Consider the following 14,635-nt stretch of genomic DNA (forward strand, 5'->3'; position numbering starts at 1 on the left):
ATGGATCACTGCTCAGCCATAGAATTCCCAAATGGCCTGGATGTGCTTTTGGGTTCAGTAGTTCTTCCTGATGACGGGGCCACATGCACACACCACTCCCCACCAGTTGCTCTATAAAACTGCAGGAGTATCTCACATCCTTCACAGAAGACCTAGACTAGCCAAACAAGTGCAGTCGAAAAGGACACCTGGTGAGTAACTTCCATAGCTAGCTTTTATGGGAATGGCCACAGCTGCTTAGTTTCCTTGGAAATCCCATCAGCAAGATATGAAGGAGTGTTGTTGGCTATAGTATTTGGTATTCAGATCTAGAGGCTCTCTCTAGGTGAGAAGTTTTTTGAGATATTGGGACTCATGAAAATTAAAGGGGAGATCTTCATTATTTTATATGATTCTTATTTTTGGCATTTCTAGGTCCTGCCCCCCTTAGAGCCAAACTAGACAATATCATAAAATGCATGGCTTCGTTTCACATATCTGGGGTGTGTTGTGGTAAAATAACAGCTGTGGAGAAACCTGATTGGGAGTTACTCCTTTGTCACTGTGCTGTTTTCTTAAGAACCATCCCCTCGCCCTTGAACCCTCTATTTGCCGCAGAAGGAACATTAATCTTGCCTTCCCACCAGATTCCAGAAGATGACTGAGGTTTCCCAGCTGCTCTTTAGTTTTAATTCAATATTTATTAGATGTCACAGAGTCCCTCTTGAGGGCTTAGGGTGGGTGGGCAGTCTTCTGAACATTGTGGGATAGGGTAGGAAAGGAAAGGATGAAGAACAGCCAAGCTGAAAACTTCATCAAGTTAATGATGTTGGGTCCCAAGCCAGAATCTTCTCTGCACCCCAGTTCACACTGCTTAGGAGCCCCTCTCCCAACTGAGCCTCAGGGGAACCACCAGAGATGCTCCATCAGAGTATCTTAGTGATCGAGGTGCAGCATAAGGAATCATAGTCCTCTTTTTAGAAGAATGGCAGAGATTGCATGAGAGCATCTGTTCTACTAACCAGAACTTCCTCTTCTTTGATTTTCCCACCTCAGCTGAAGATGAGTCCTACCACTTTCTTCCATCTCTCCATTTTGGGCTTCCTGGCTGCCTGCTTCTTTCTGCAAGGTACATCCCAGCTGGGCTCCTCCATCTCTGGCTGAGAAAGGCCAAGCAAACTATAGTAGTTCTCGGGAGGAATGGCATGGCTTGATGCCTAGCCAAGTGGGGTTTCTGCCGTGCTTGAGTCAATGTGCACATACAGAGGGCACAGGGAGAAGAAGGGTCCTTTTTAACTTCCCTTCAGGGAAGCGGGGCATTCGTGATAATAATAATAACAATAATAAATTTATATTTATATCCCGCCCTCCCCAGCCGAAGCCGGGCTCAGAACGGCTAACAACAATAAAAGTAACACAATTTACATAAAATCACAATAAATTGATTGAAATGCATTCTAAAACCAATTCAAAATCAAGTTAATGGCAACCAGAGTTCTATGAGGATCACCAAAGGAGGCGGTCAGATTGTGCCTTGGCCAAAGGCCTGGTGGAACAGCTCCATCTTGCAGGCCCTGCGGAAAGATGTCAAGTCCCACAGGGCCCTGGTCTTTTGGGACAGAGCGTTCCACCAAGTTGGGGCCGCGGCCAAAAAAGCCCTGGCTCTGGTTGAGGCCAGCCTAACCTCCCTGTGGCCCGGGATCCCCAAGATGTTTTTGTTTGAAGACCGTAAGGTCCTCCGTGGAACATACCTGGAGAGGCGGTCCCATAGGTACGAGGGTCCTAGGCTGTATAGGGCTTTAAAGGTTAAAACCAGCACCTTGCCCTCCTCCAGGAGAAAATCATGCTAAGCATGATGGTCGGCAGTGCTGGAGATGGTTTGGAAGGGCTGCCCAGTGCAGCCAAAGAAAGAACATAAAAAGGGCTCAGGTCAATGGTCCATCTAGTCTAGCATCCTTTTCTCATAGTGGCCAAACAAAAGCCAGCAAGCAGAAGATGAGCACAAGAGCTCTCTCCCCTCCTGTGGTTCCTACCAAGTTTGATTCGGAAGGCTGCCTCGAGCTGTGGAGACAGAGCAGAGCCATCATGGCTGGTAGATTCTCCATAAATGAGCTACATGAATATTCAAATGCAACTTTCTAGCCCGCTAGGAGTTTGGGGGTAAGGTGGACAGAGGAAGTTTTCTGAGACTCTCACCTCAATATCTGGCTGGTGAAAATGTTGCTGGAAGACCTTTCTGATGGTAAGAGCTGTTTGACAGCGGAACAGGCTTTCATTTGAGGTTCTGAAACGGAGGCTGGATGGCCACCTGTCAGGGATTATTTAGTTGTGATTCATGTATTTCAGGGGATTGGATTAGATGACCCTTGGGTCTCAAACTAAAACTAAAACTAAAACAACTAAAACTAAAACTAAAACTAAACAACTAAAACAACTAAAACTAAAACTTTTATTATTTAAACCCTGCCCATCTGGCTCAGTTTCCCCTGCCACTCTGAGCGGCTTCCAAAAGAACGTTAAAAACGCAATAAAACATCAAACATTCAAAACTTCCCTAAACAGGTTTGCCTTCAGATGTCTTCTAAACGTTGTATAGTTCTTTATCTCCTTGACATCTGATGGGAGGGCATTCCACAGGGCAGGAACCACCAGTGAGGGAACCAGGCAGAGGGCCTTCTCGGTGGCGGCGCCCGCCCTGTGGAATGCCCTCCCGTCAGATGCCAAGGAGATAAACAACTATCTGACTTTTAGAAGAGATCTGAAGGCAGACCTGTTTAGGGAAGCTTTTAATATTTGGTAAATTATTGTGTTTTAATATTTTGCTGGAAGCTGCGCAGAGTGGCTGGGGAAACCCAGCCAGATGGGTGGGGTATGAATAAATTATTATTTTTATTATTGTTGTTATTGTTACTGTTGTTATTGTTCAATAAGTGTCTTTTTGCACAAATCCTTGCTTCTCAATAGCACATATATTAGATCCCCCTTCCCACAGGTCCTCAGCATCTTTGAAATTGTGCCGGCCACACAGCCTTTCAGGTCTCACCCCTAGGTCCTGGGTGAGGCCCCTCTCCACTTCCTGCAAATAGTCCAGATTCTGACCCAGCCACCTCCTCCACAACCTTGACATTGTGTTCCCTCTCCTCTGACAGGCACGGAAGCAGTTAGCTGCCCCCAGGACTGGATCAACTTTCAGAGGCATTGCTATTCATTAAAGAAATTTGCGCGGAATTGGTATGATGCGGAGGTAAGGAGAGATTCTTGGAAGCCCTGTGTAGCAAATTCCTCCAGGCACCATGTTTCCAGTCAAATGTCAAACACCCACCCACCCTTCCTCTCCTCCCTGGCAAGCAACTCACAGCAAATGAAGCATAGTCTTGGGATACAAAGTTATCCCTGCATATGTCACATGGCAGGTTAAAATAATAATGAAAGAAAGATGACGACGCTGCTATAAAGGTGAAAGATACTCGGAGTTGAGTGTGGATTTCATGCTCTTTATTCGGCTCATAGTAGTGAGGAATGGGAGTTTCCCCCGAAATTTCTGGTTTATGTACATTATTTACACAATGGGCCCCACGTGATTGGCTAATTCCAGGATTCTCTTGTAGGGCAATTAGGTTGCGGATTCATTTCCACCTGGAGCTGGATTGGGTGGCTCCTGCGGACCAATCAGACTGCTGCATTCTGGATCCTGGTTTATGTGGATCCTATTGTTCTAGGACCAATCAGACTGCTCCATTCTGAATCCTATCATTCTAGGACCAATCAGACTGCTGCATTCTGAACCCTATTCTTCTAGGACCAAGCAGACTGCTGCATTCTGAATGCTATTGTTCTAGAACCAATCAGACTGCTGCATTCTGAATCCTATTCAACTCAGTACATAACAAAAGGAATATATAAAACTGGTTTCTCAATGAAGAGTAGAGTTGATTATTTTCCTCCTGAATCAGAAGATAAGGCTCACATCCGCACCACACATTTAAAACACTCCTTTACCATAGTGACAATTCTAGATAATCCTGGGAACTGCAGTCTGATAAGGATGCTGGAAATTGGAGCTCTGTGACATCAGCACCCTTAACAAACTACATTTCCCAGGATTCTCTGCAGGCAGCCATGACTGCCTAAGCGGTTACCTCCCTGATGCCGGCTGATGCCGTTTAGGGCTTTAAAGGTCAGCACCAACACTTTGAATTGTGCTCGGAAACGTACTGGGAGCCAATGTAGGTCTTTCAAGACCAGGGTTATGTGGTCTCGGCGGCTGCCCCCAGTCACCAGTCTAGCTGCCGCATTCTGGATTAATTGCAGTTTCCGGGTCACCTTCAAAGATAGCCCCACATAGAGCGCATTGCAGTAGTCCAAGCGAGAGATAACCAGAGCATGCACCACTCTGGCAAGACAGTCCATGGGCAGGGAAGGTCTCATCCTGCGTACCAGATGGAGCTGATAAACAGCTACCCTGGACACACCTGCACCTCCATGGACAGCTGTGAGTCCAAATGGACTCCCAGATCAAGTCTCATCTTTGAGACCCCACATAATCCTTCTTGGGAAATCTTGCAGGAGTCACTCGCTGCAGCCAAGCAGCTAGCCCTCATCTCCAAGGTAACCCCCCCATGTTCTTTTCCTCTCACAGGCAGACTGCCAAACGTATGGGGAAAAAAGCCACCTGGCCTCCATCCTTAGCGAGGAAGAGAACAAGCGTGTGGCCGCTGTTATAGCAGGAGGAAATGATCCCGGAATTCGTATCTGGATTGGACTGTTCAGAATTAAAAAGGGCGGGAGGGTAAGTAAAGGGGGCAAACTCTCTTTTTCATTTGCCTCTCAGTAGGAATAGCAGCCGGCAAGGGCACAGAGGAGCAGTCCAGAAGACGAGAGCTCCCTGCAGGGAAGGGAAGGCCAGATATTCCCATCTCTGTAAGGGAGGATCTGGGGCTCTGGTGAAGCTCTTAATTCAAAGAGTAGCCATCTGCCTGCATCCCCAGGATGCAACACAGGTCCCATTTAGAACTCTCGCAATATTACTTTAATAAGGTTTTAAATCAGCAAAGTTGATATGCCCCTTAGCCTTGGAGCAATACAGTGGTACCTCGGGTTAAGCACTTAATTCATTCCAGAGGTCCGTTCTTAACCTGAAACTGTTCTTAACCTGAAGCACCACTTTAGCTAATGGGGCCTCCTGCTGCTGCTGTGCTGCCGGAGCACGATTTCTGTTCTCATCCTGAAGCAAAGTTCTTAACCAGAGGGAGTATTTCTGGGTTAGCGGAGTCTGTAACCTGAAGCGTATGTAACCCGAGATACCACTGTATTTGACTATCCAGTTGGAAAGGAGGACATACCGTCTTTTCTTCCTTTAACACTTCTGCAGAGTAGAGGGATGTAGCAGGTGCATTTCTTGTGCTGGGTGATGGAGAACAGCTGATCCTGGCTAGATCTCCCCCAAGCAGTACAAGACTGAGAGGTCCATCCGCCACATCTTCCTTGGGATTTGATCCCACCAGCTGAAAATCAATTCATTGACAGCCTTGCTCTAAAATCACACTGGGGAGAAGAGCTGAAAGGTCGGGGCAGGGGCGTAGGAAGGTGGGTGCAGGGGGTGCGGACCGCCCTGGGTGTCATCCGTGGGGGTGTGTGACAAAAACACACCACCGCCGCTGTTGTGCGCCATGGATCGCCCTGCCTCGCGCAGCAGATCACTCCACCGCCACCGCTGTGTGCCTTGGATTGCCGTGTGTGGCGGGTCACCCTGCTGCCATTGCATGCTGCATGCACGGCGGTTCGCGCCCCCAGCTTGCACCGCCCCTGCCGAGTGCATGGCATGGTTGTCGCTCCAGGTGCCCATGCAGCTAGCTCCGCCACTGGGTCAAGGTCCTCGAATCAATGCGGCTCACTGCTGCCGCCAGAAGTCTTAAGGAATGGGTGCCCTCGCAGCACCCCTGGCCTCAAATGGAGTCCTTGCAGCTCCTCTCAAGGATGGGCAAAGTCTCAGGGAGGCATCCCAGTGTGTCTCAGGCTGAAGCTGCTTGGGGGCGATTGCTTGGTGCCACAACAAATGATCCCTTTGGACTCATGTCCCTGGGAGTCATTTGGTAGAACAATGGGAATCTTCATCTCATGGTTGTGGGTCCGAGCCCCACGCTGGGCAAGAAATTACTGCATTGCAGGAGGTTGGGTCCCTTGCAACTCTACGATTCTAGGAATGTGCCCCCAAAGCTCCACGCCCAGAGACGCCAAACCAGCCACGCTCCCCTAAATCCGATTCTGAATGAGGCAACTGGAAGCTCCTGTTCCTTCCTCAGCAAAGACTTTTTGCTCTCTCTACAGAACATACAGTTAAGATGGTCTGATGGTGCCAATTTTGACTACACAGCTTGGGGAGATGGACAGCCAGACAAGAGCGGATACTGTGTCGAGATATTTGGGGATGGTAAGAAGGGTGCTTCATAAACTGAAGACCATTGCTTCTTTGTATTCTGTGAACCTTGATTCCATTCTATTGATTACTGTTATCTATATAAGGCCTTTCAGGACACACTGTATTTTTCGCTCTATAGGATGCACTTTTCCCCCTCCAAAAATTAAGGGGAAATGTGTGTGTGTCCTGGAGCGAATGCAAGCTCCATGGCTTCAGCGATAGCAATGTGAAGCCTCCAAAGCCTGTGCTCTGGAGGCTTCACGTTGCTTTCGCTGAAGCCAGGAGAGTCTGGTCTTTGAGGCTGGCAGTGGGGGAAAGCAGTGTTGGGATACTGCCAGGGAGACAAAGTCCATCATGGCCCCACGTTGCCTCCGGACGTCCATCGATCTCCCGTAGACATGCAGTATCAGCAATTAGCGACACGAGCTCCAGAAATAGCTTGTCACATTCCAGAGCTGATGCACACTCTTATCAGCAGATAATGCACAGCGAAAGATGCACGCAGGAGAGCATTATTTAAGTTTATTCAGCGTGCTCCTTCAGCTGAGCTAGGGTGCTTTGGTAGGGTGCTTTGGTAGGGTGCTTTGGTAGAAAGCCTGATTCTTCCAAAACATCAGAAGATCATCAACAAAACATAAACAATACAGTTTGTTTTGCCCCTCCTCCTTTACAAACACACATGGATCAGCTTTGCCCTGGTGAAAACCTAGAGAAAGCACCGTCTCAGTGAGTTTTGTGTTCCAACACCTAGCACTCTGCTTGAGACCATATAAGGATTTCCGTAGTTTACAGACCATTCCCTTCTGTAGCTGCATTCCATCAGGTGGAAGCATAAACAGCTCCTCCCCCAAAACCCCGTACAAAAAAGCTGTAGTAATGTCATGATGGGAAACATGCAGTTTCTCCTCCGCAGCAATCTTGAGCATCAGCCGAATGCTCTCATATTTGACGGTGGGAGAGTAGGTCTTGTGGTAATCCTGTCCTGGTACCTGTGAAAAACCTCTGGCAACCAATCTGGCTTTGTGTCTGACAACCTTGCCATTCTGGTCCGTCTTGGCCTTAAAGACCCATTTGCTGCCAACCAGTCTCATCCCTGGGACTACCGGTACCAGTTCCCAAGTTTGGTTCCTATTCAAGGAATCAACTTCAGCCTTCATGGCATTAAGCCAAGGCTCAGCATCTTTAGAGGTTAACTCCTGAACCTCTTTGAAGCTTGAAGGTTCCCACACCTTCTCTGAGCTACTAAGAACAGCAGTTGCCATCTTAGCAAACTCATCAGCAAATCTCTTTGGAGGTTTGCCCTTCGTGGCTCTCTCTGCGTACTAGACGCAAGTCTTCTGGACTCATCTCCTCCTTCTTAGGAGAAAAGTGACCAATGGTGAACAGTGGTTCTTCCAGTTCATTGTCAGACGCATCAGATGGTCTGACTGAGGTCTTTGCGCTCTTGTAGTCTGTTGTGTCATCACTGTCGCTGACATCAGCAGCAGCGCCGCCCATTGAGCTGGAATCCGAACTCTGATCATCATCATCATCATCATCCTCAGCTTCCTCAGCTTCCTCAGCATCTTTCACATCACCTTCATCTTCCTTTGGGTAACTCTGGAAAATTCCGCCCCACTTAGGATTGTACTCAACACTCTTTGTGAACTTAATGGACTTAGAGTCAGTCATCCATACCCTGTATGCACCTTTTTCGTACCCCATGAACAAACCATGTGCCCCACGCTTCCCAAGCTTGTTGCTTTGTGGGGTGTGTACCCACATGTCAGAACCAAAGATTCTCATGTGCTCGACATAAGGTTTCTTATCAAACATCTTCTCATAGGGAGTACAACCAATAGGTGATGACAATCTGCGATTATAAGTATAAACAAAAGTCGACAGAGCCTCCCCCCAAAACTTTTCAGGGAGATTGGCATCATGCAACAAAGTTTTTAGGCCTTGAAGCAAAGTCTGATTTGCTCGCTCCGCAAGCCCATTCATCCATGGCGATCTAGGCGTTGACAAGTCATGTTGGATTCCCTTCTCAGTCAGGAAAGCTTCAAACTGCTGAGAAGTGAACTCCCCGCCCCGATCAGTAAAGAGACAGCCGAAACGTTTACCGTGAACATTCTCCAACCAAGCACAGAATGCCTTGAACTTAGGAAACGCTTGCGATTTCTGCTCGAGCATAAACACATGAATGTACCTGGAAAAAGAATCAATTAGAACCATGAAGTACCTTGCTCCACCCAAAGAGGGCACAAGTGGACCAACCAGGTCTGCGTGGACTAGCTGGTAGGGTTTGGAAGCCTGCCTGCTAGACTCCTTGCCTTTTGGAGCAACCTTCACCTTGTTCTCTGCACAAGATACACATTTCATGTGAAACTTACAGGGTTTGATGTTCAAACCCTGAACCAACTCAGGCATCTTGGCCAGTGCCTGCCAAGACATGTGACAAAATCTTCTGTGTGCATCATGAATACATCCTGCATGAAGAACTTTGTTAGTTTGTGCAACACAACAAGAATCAACACTAGACACAGCAACAGCACTATTGTCATCATAAGTTATACAGAACAAGCCATCCATAAACTTTGCATGCAAAATGTCCTCTTTGCCTTTCCTGATGACACAGACGCTCCTCTTGAAGGAAATCTCAAAGCCACGCCCAGTCAGCTGTGGGACACTGAGCAAATTGTCTGCAGCACCTGGAACATAAAGTACATCGTTGATGGTTGTGTGCAGACTTGCCAGTTTCACAGTCCCTTCTCCTGCAATTCGTAATGTCTTTCCGTCAGCCAGGTGGATCTCACCATCTTGAGGTTTGAAGGAGATAAAGAGATGCCGGTCTTTTGTCAAATGGCGGGTGCATCCTGAATCCACAATAAATCTGGCCTTGGCCTTTGGAGCAGCTTTTGCAGCAAGCAAAACCTTGTTTTTCACCGGCATGGGCTTTTGCTGCTTGCCCCCCTGCTCCTGGCCATCAGACTTGCCTTTAGCCTTTGGTGAAGCTGTGCCAGCAAACAAAGCCTTGTTTTCCACTGGCGTGGGGTCTTCACCCTCCCTCTGCTTCTAGCCATCTGCAGGCAAAGTCCATCATGGCCCCACGTCACCTCCGGACGTCCATCGATCTCCCGTAGACACGCAGTATCAGCAATTAGTGAAACGAGCTCCAGAAATAGCTTGTCACATTCCAGAGCTGATGCACACTCTTATCAGCAGTAATGCACAGTGAAAGATGCACACAGGAGAGCATTATTTAAGTTTATGCAGCGTTGGTCAGAACAAAAAAAAAACATGACCGCCTGCTTCAGTGTTCAGGCACCGAGAGAGAGAAACGAAAGCAACAGAAAACATAAACATCCTGCGAACAGGAAATACGCAGACTCTGTGACTCACAAAGCCTGCTCCCTTTTAAGGTGGAACGGAAATATCCTAACAAGCAGCACTCCCCCCCCCCACCAGCCCCACAAGAATTCCACAGCTGGAATTCCCCCACCTCCTAGAAAAGCCCACAGGAGCCGTGCATCCTTTAAAGAGCGTGCGGCTCCTGCGGGCTTTTCGACCGACCTTGTGGGGCTGGCGGTGGGGGGAAGTTTTACATTTATCAATGCTGGTTTCTAAACGTGGAGGGAGGGAGGCAGGTCTGACGGTTCTTCTTTGCTGTTTCCTCTAGATTTTGATATGTGGAATGATACCGACTGCGAGAACGAGAACTATTACTTGTGCAAAATGCCAATCTAGAGATGGACATCCTTCACTACTGAGGCTTCAACAAGCTCAGCACCTTGGAGAATGGGACCAACCTGGAGGTCTTTTTCTTCCACCGGGGCATTCGTTCACCCACCCACATTGCATCCCCATGTCGTAGCCTTTGAGATGTCTCCATCTTGAGACTTCAATAAAGAAATTCTCCTCTGCATCCCGTCTCTGTCTCCTTCAAACTGATCACGGGGCTAACCAACCAGGGATGTCAGAGGTCGCTGTCAGAAACACAGGCAGAAACAGCCAATGTCTGCTTTTCTCACCCCATGTCTGGAAGGGAAGCTGTAGCCTTCTTAGACTTTACCGATTGGTTGGGTGAGCATTGCTCCCAGAGAGGGAGGAAGGAGTCAAAAGACACTGAGGTTGATTCAGAGAAAGAGTTCTTTATTTCTGCTCTCTGGAGGAGCAGGAAGGCACTTGCGTGGTCAGTTCACAGCAAGCCCACCGAAAGAGAAATTTCAAGCAGTATATATCCCCTACAGGCACCCTCTTCCCTCTCCCCAGGAATCCAGCCACGTTGGCTTATACACATAAGCTGACATCCCCAGGAATCCAGCCACGTCAGCTTATACGTGTAAGTTGACATCCATGACCATAAACAGATGTTCCTGTTCCTGTCTTCCTTATCTTGGGGTAAGAAGGTCACCAACTCTAAGAGCACTCCTGGCACCACCCCTGAGCGTGGGGGGGGGGGGTGTTGCAAGGTGTGTGCATCAGTGTGTCAGGATATTTACAACCTACAGGATAAGATAAGCCCCAGCTCTGCCGTCCCGTCTCCACTTCGGAACTGACAAGGCCATCTATTAAGCGTCACGTACTGATAAAGGAGAGGGCTTTGTTTATACAGCTGGGTCCCTGTTATACATGAGCTCAAGTTAATGGGTTTTAGCTAATGGATCCCTGGAGAAGGAAAAACTGGGATTTTGGGGCCTGTTTCAGACTGACTGCACAGTCAGGTTTTAGGTTTGGGAAACCTGCTCCTTCAAAGCTAATCCACCCTGGTGTACGAGTTCCCTGTTCCCTAATCTTACTTCTTTATTACACTTATAGCTCTTTCTTCCCTCCAAGGAAATCGAGGTGGTATACCTGATTCTCCTCCCCCCATAACAACCCAGTGAGGTAGGCTAGGCTGAGAGATTATTATTATTCTTCATTACATTTGCAGCTTGCCCTATACCCGCAGGTCTCAGGGTGTTTACAACATAAAATCACAATATAAAAACAACACTATAACACCCCCCCCCCCAAAAAAAACAGTGACCAAGGTTGCCTGGTGAGCCTCAAGACATAATGGGGATTCGAACACTGGTCTCTCCCAGGTGCTCCTTTGACACTAACCACTATACTGCACTGCCTCCCTGCCCCTACCATGAGTGTTTGGCTCCCAATAGTTCCATGTTTGCCCCCCTCCCTCGCCTTCCACTTGTCTTCTTCTTTGATGATCGTAAGATTGTCTTCCATGCATACTGTCTTAACAATGAGTCCGTAAGTGACTGTGGAGGCCAAATCTGGATCCACACGTCCTTCCACAGTGGGGACATTGGTTTCCAGGCAGGAGTTGATCACGGTGTGGATTTGCCAAGCGTGCCTTCCTCTTAGCACGTTTCTCCCTTGTGTCCTGAGTTCGAGTGTCTTCAAAGCCCATGACACCTTTGGCAAAGGCTGTTCTCCAACTGGAGCGCTCGCAGGCCAGTGATTCCCAGTTGCTGGTGTTCATCTACATTTTTAAAAGATTTGCCTTGAGAGAGTTTTTGAACCTCCTTTGTTGACCACCAGCATTACACTTTCCATTTTAAGTTCAGAATAGAGCAGTTGCTTTGGAAGACGATAATCAGGCATCCGCACAACATGACCAGTCCAATGAAGCTGATGTTGAAGAATCATTGCTTCAACGCTGGTGATCTTTACTTCTTCCAGTACACTGCAAGTACCCAGATGCCTCCTCACATGCCCCACAAATGGGTTTTGCTTTGCTTCCCTGCCCTGTGCTAGACTTGTCCTTTGCAATCGCTTTTGGTCCCTCTGGGCAAGTCCAGGCCCCTCAACTTTGGCCGGACTGCACTCGCCATGCTGCTGAGCAAGGAGGTCCAAACAAAAACAATATCTTATTACGCAGATGCAATAGTTGTGGGAATGCTTAGGGATGCGGGGGAGGATATATTGTCTAAGCTCTCCTATCCCAACTTGTCTTTACAAGTTCAACAAAATCAGCAGAGTTAACATTCTCCTTTTTTTAAACACACGCACAGCAGATAGCTTCCTCAGACTCGTTAGAGTCTCTGTAAATATTTCCTGGTATTTTCCCTGTTTAATCCCTCCTAAAATAAGACGCTACGCAGTCTTCTGTAAAGTATAAAATGTTTACTCACAAGTAATCATCTGTTCACACAAAGGTTCCCAGAAGGCGGACTTTAAAGGTTAGAACATAGTTTAAATGTGGTGACTATCTCCTTATGGGAGAAAGCCCCCTTTTTCTTCTCTTGGCCTGGAGCCAAGGGTGCATCTTAGTAGTGCTGTTGTTAAGATGGCATCAATAGAGACAAGAGAGAGAAGAATGGTCGCCAGCCTGTGGTTCTGGTTCTTTCTACTTCAGGAGAGGCCACGCTCATCTCAAGTTACACACAGGAAGTTTTGTCTTAGTCCTGGAAAGCAGGAAGTTCCGGCTGGAGGACTGAGATAACCTTCATGTCTACTCTAGCCATGCTGTGTTTGACTGCACCTGATTCTTACATCCCACATACCCCTTCTCAGACAAATACAACACACAAAAATGTAGATAACTTCAATCAACCACCCAGAGTCCCAGTTTGATACGTAGGTTCTGGAAACTCTCTCTTGGTAAGGGTTTTGTCAGGATGTCAGCAGTCATCTCGTCGGTGCAGCAATAAGATAATTCTACAAGTCCATCCTGGATCATCTGGCATATATAATGTTACCTGACTCCAATATGTTTCGTTCTGGCTAGAAATTGCTCACTCTGCGTCAGCTTTATGCAACTCTGATTGTCCTCTAGCAAGCTGACAGGTTCTTTTCTCATCAACCCAAAGTCCTTGATGAGTTGATCAAACCAGGCGATTTTTCTGCACACTTCCACTGCTGCAAGTGCAACAGGCTCAGTGGTAATGTTTGTAACAAATTTCTTTACTGGTTCCTTCCTATCATATGGATCCAATTCAGGATGTGCACCATATACAATCCTTAAGCAAGGTATAAAGGTAAAGGGACCCCTGACTATTAGGTCTAGTCATGGCCGACTCAGGTTGCGGCGCTCAACTTGCTTTACTGGCCGAGGGAGCCAGCGCTTGTCCGCAGATAGTTTTTCCAGGTCATGTGGCCAGCATGACTAAGCCGCTTCTGGCGAAACCAGAGCAGTGCACGGAAACGGCATTTACTTTCCCGCCGGAGCAGTACCTATCTATCTACTTGCACTTTGACGTGCTTTCGAACTGCTAGGTTGGCAGGAGCAGGGATGGAACAACGGGAGCTCACCCCGTCACGGGGATTCGAACCGCCGACCTTCTGATCGGCAAGCCTAAGAGGCTCAGTGGTTTAGACCACAGCACCACCTGCGTCCCACACAACACATTTAAAAGGCCATAAATTAGACCAAGGCCTGGGAGAATAGGAATGCTCTTGCCTGGTGCCTGGCACAGCCATTGTGATTAATCTTGAATTGTTTTGTAGACAGATGAAACAGGCTATTGGGAGACATTAATGAGTATGAAAATGAGTCAGTCGTAATAACGAAAGACATCGGGATTTTAAATATATATAATTGCCCGCATGAGATTATGATGAGGCTCAGTGGTTTAGACCACAGCGCCACTCGCGTCCCTAATAATGGGTTATGAACCTTAAAAGTAGGACGTCCTGAGTCCATATAGTTACCAAAACCATTCCTTGACCTTTCCTTAACGTTTTAAACCAGGAGTGTATAGGGAAGCTTCCCCATCATGCAGAAACACACTGAGACTCAGCCTGACACGCCAGAACTTTTGTAAGCCAGTATTAGCAGCAGCACCATCACTAGATTCAAGGAGGCAGAGACAAAACGAGAGTCACATATGTGCTTGAAAGAGAGTTTATTCGTCGTGGTGTCACACACAGGCCAGGCAGGAAAGAGGCGAAGGTGCTGGAACATAGCAAGGACAATGGCTTGGGCCCCCATGGAAGGAAAGGACTCGAAGCCAACCCTGTTATTCAACGCGTGGGGCTCCTGGAAGCTGTTTGGAAAGCCATGGCAAATTGCTGCACTCAGCGCAATGAAAATCGGCACAGAAAGGGAAACTTTTCCTCACACATATTATCAGTCCATAGAGCAAGGTCTGGAAGAAATCAGAAAGAAATGTCACCAGGTTTTCCCTACTGAAACAGTGCCATTTATGACAGTTGGTAAAATGATACAGATGGTATCATGTGGCTCACGCATGAGAGCACATAGCATTTTCAAGAAAAACCTTTAAAAAGGAACTTTCCAAATTCTTTAAACAT

The 14,635-nt window shown here is 47.6% G+C and overlaps 1 protein-coding gene across 1 annotated transcript; it reads left to right on the top strand.

Annotated features, from left to right (window-relative positions):
• Positions 1 to 10,123, top strand: LOC114604842 (C-type lectin lectoxin-Lei1-like). The gene is given in 7 exon segments (XM_077935614.1): positions 1 to 73; positions 76 to 127; positions 1,005 to 1,108; positions 3,129 to 3,223; positions 4,619 to 4,768; positions 6,307 to 6,409; positions 10,056 to 10,123. Coding segments are annotated over 7 exon segments (645 nt in total).
• Positions 10,124 to 14,635: the final 4,512 nt, after the last annotated feature.

Source organism: Podarcis muralis, chromosome 10 (genome assembly GCF_964188315.1).
Source record: "Podarcis muralis chromosome 10, rPodMur119.hap1.1, whole genome shotgun sequence".
Classification (NCBI taxonomy): Eukaryota; Metazoa; Chordata; class Lepidosauria; order Squamata; family Lacertidae; genus Podarcis; species Podarcis muralis.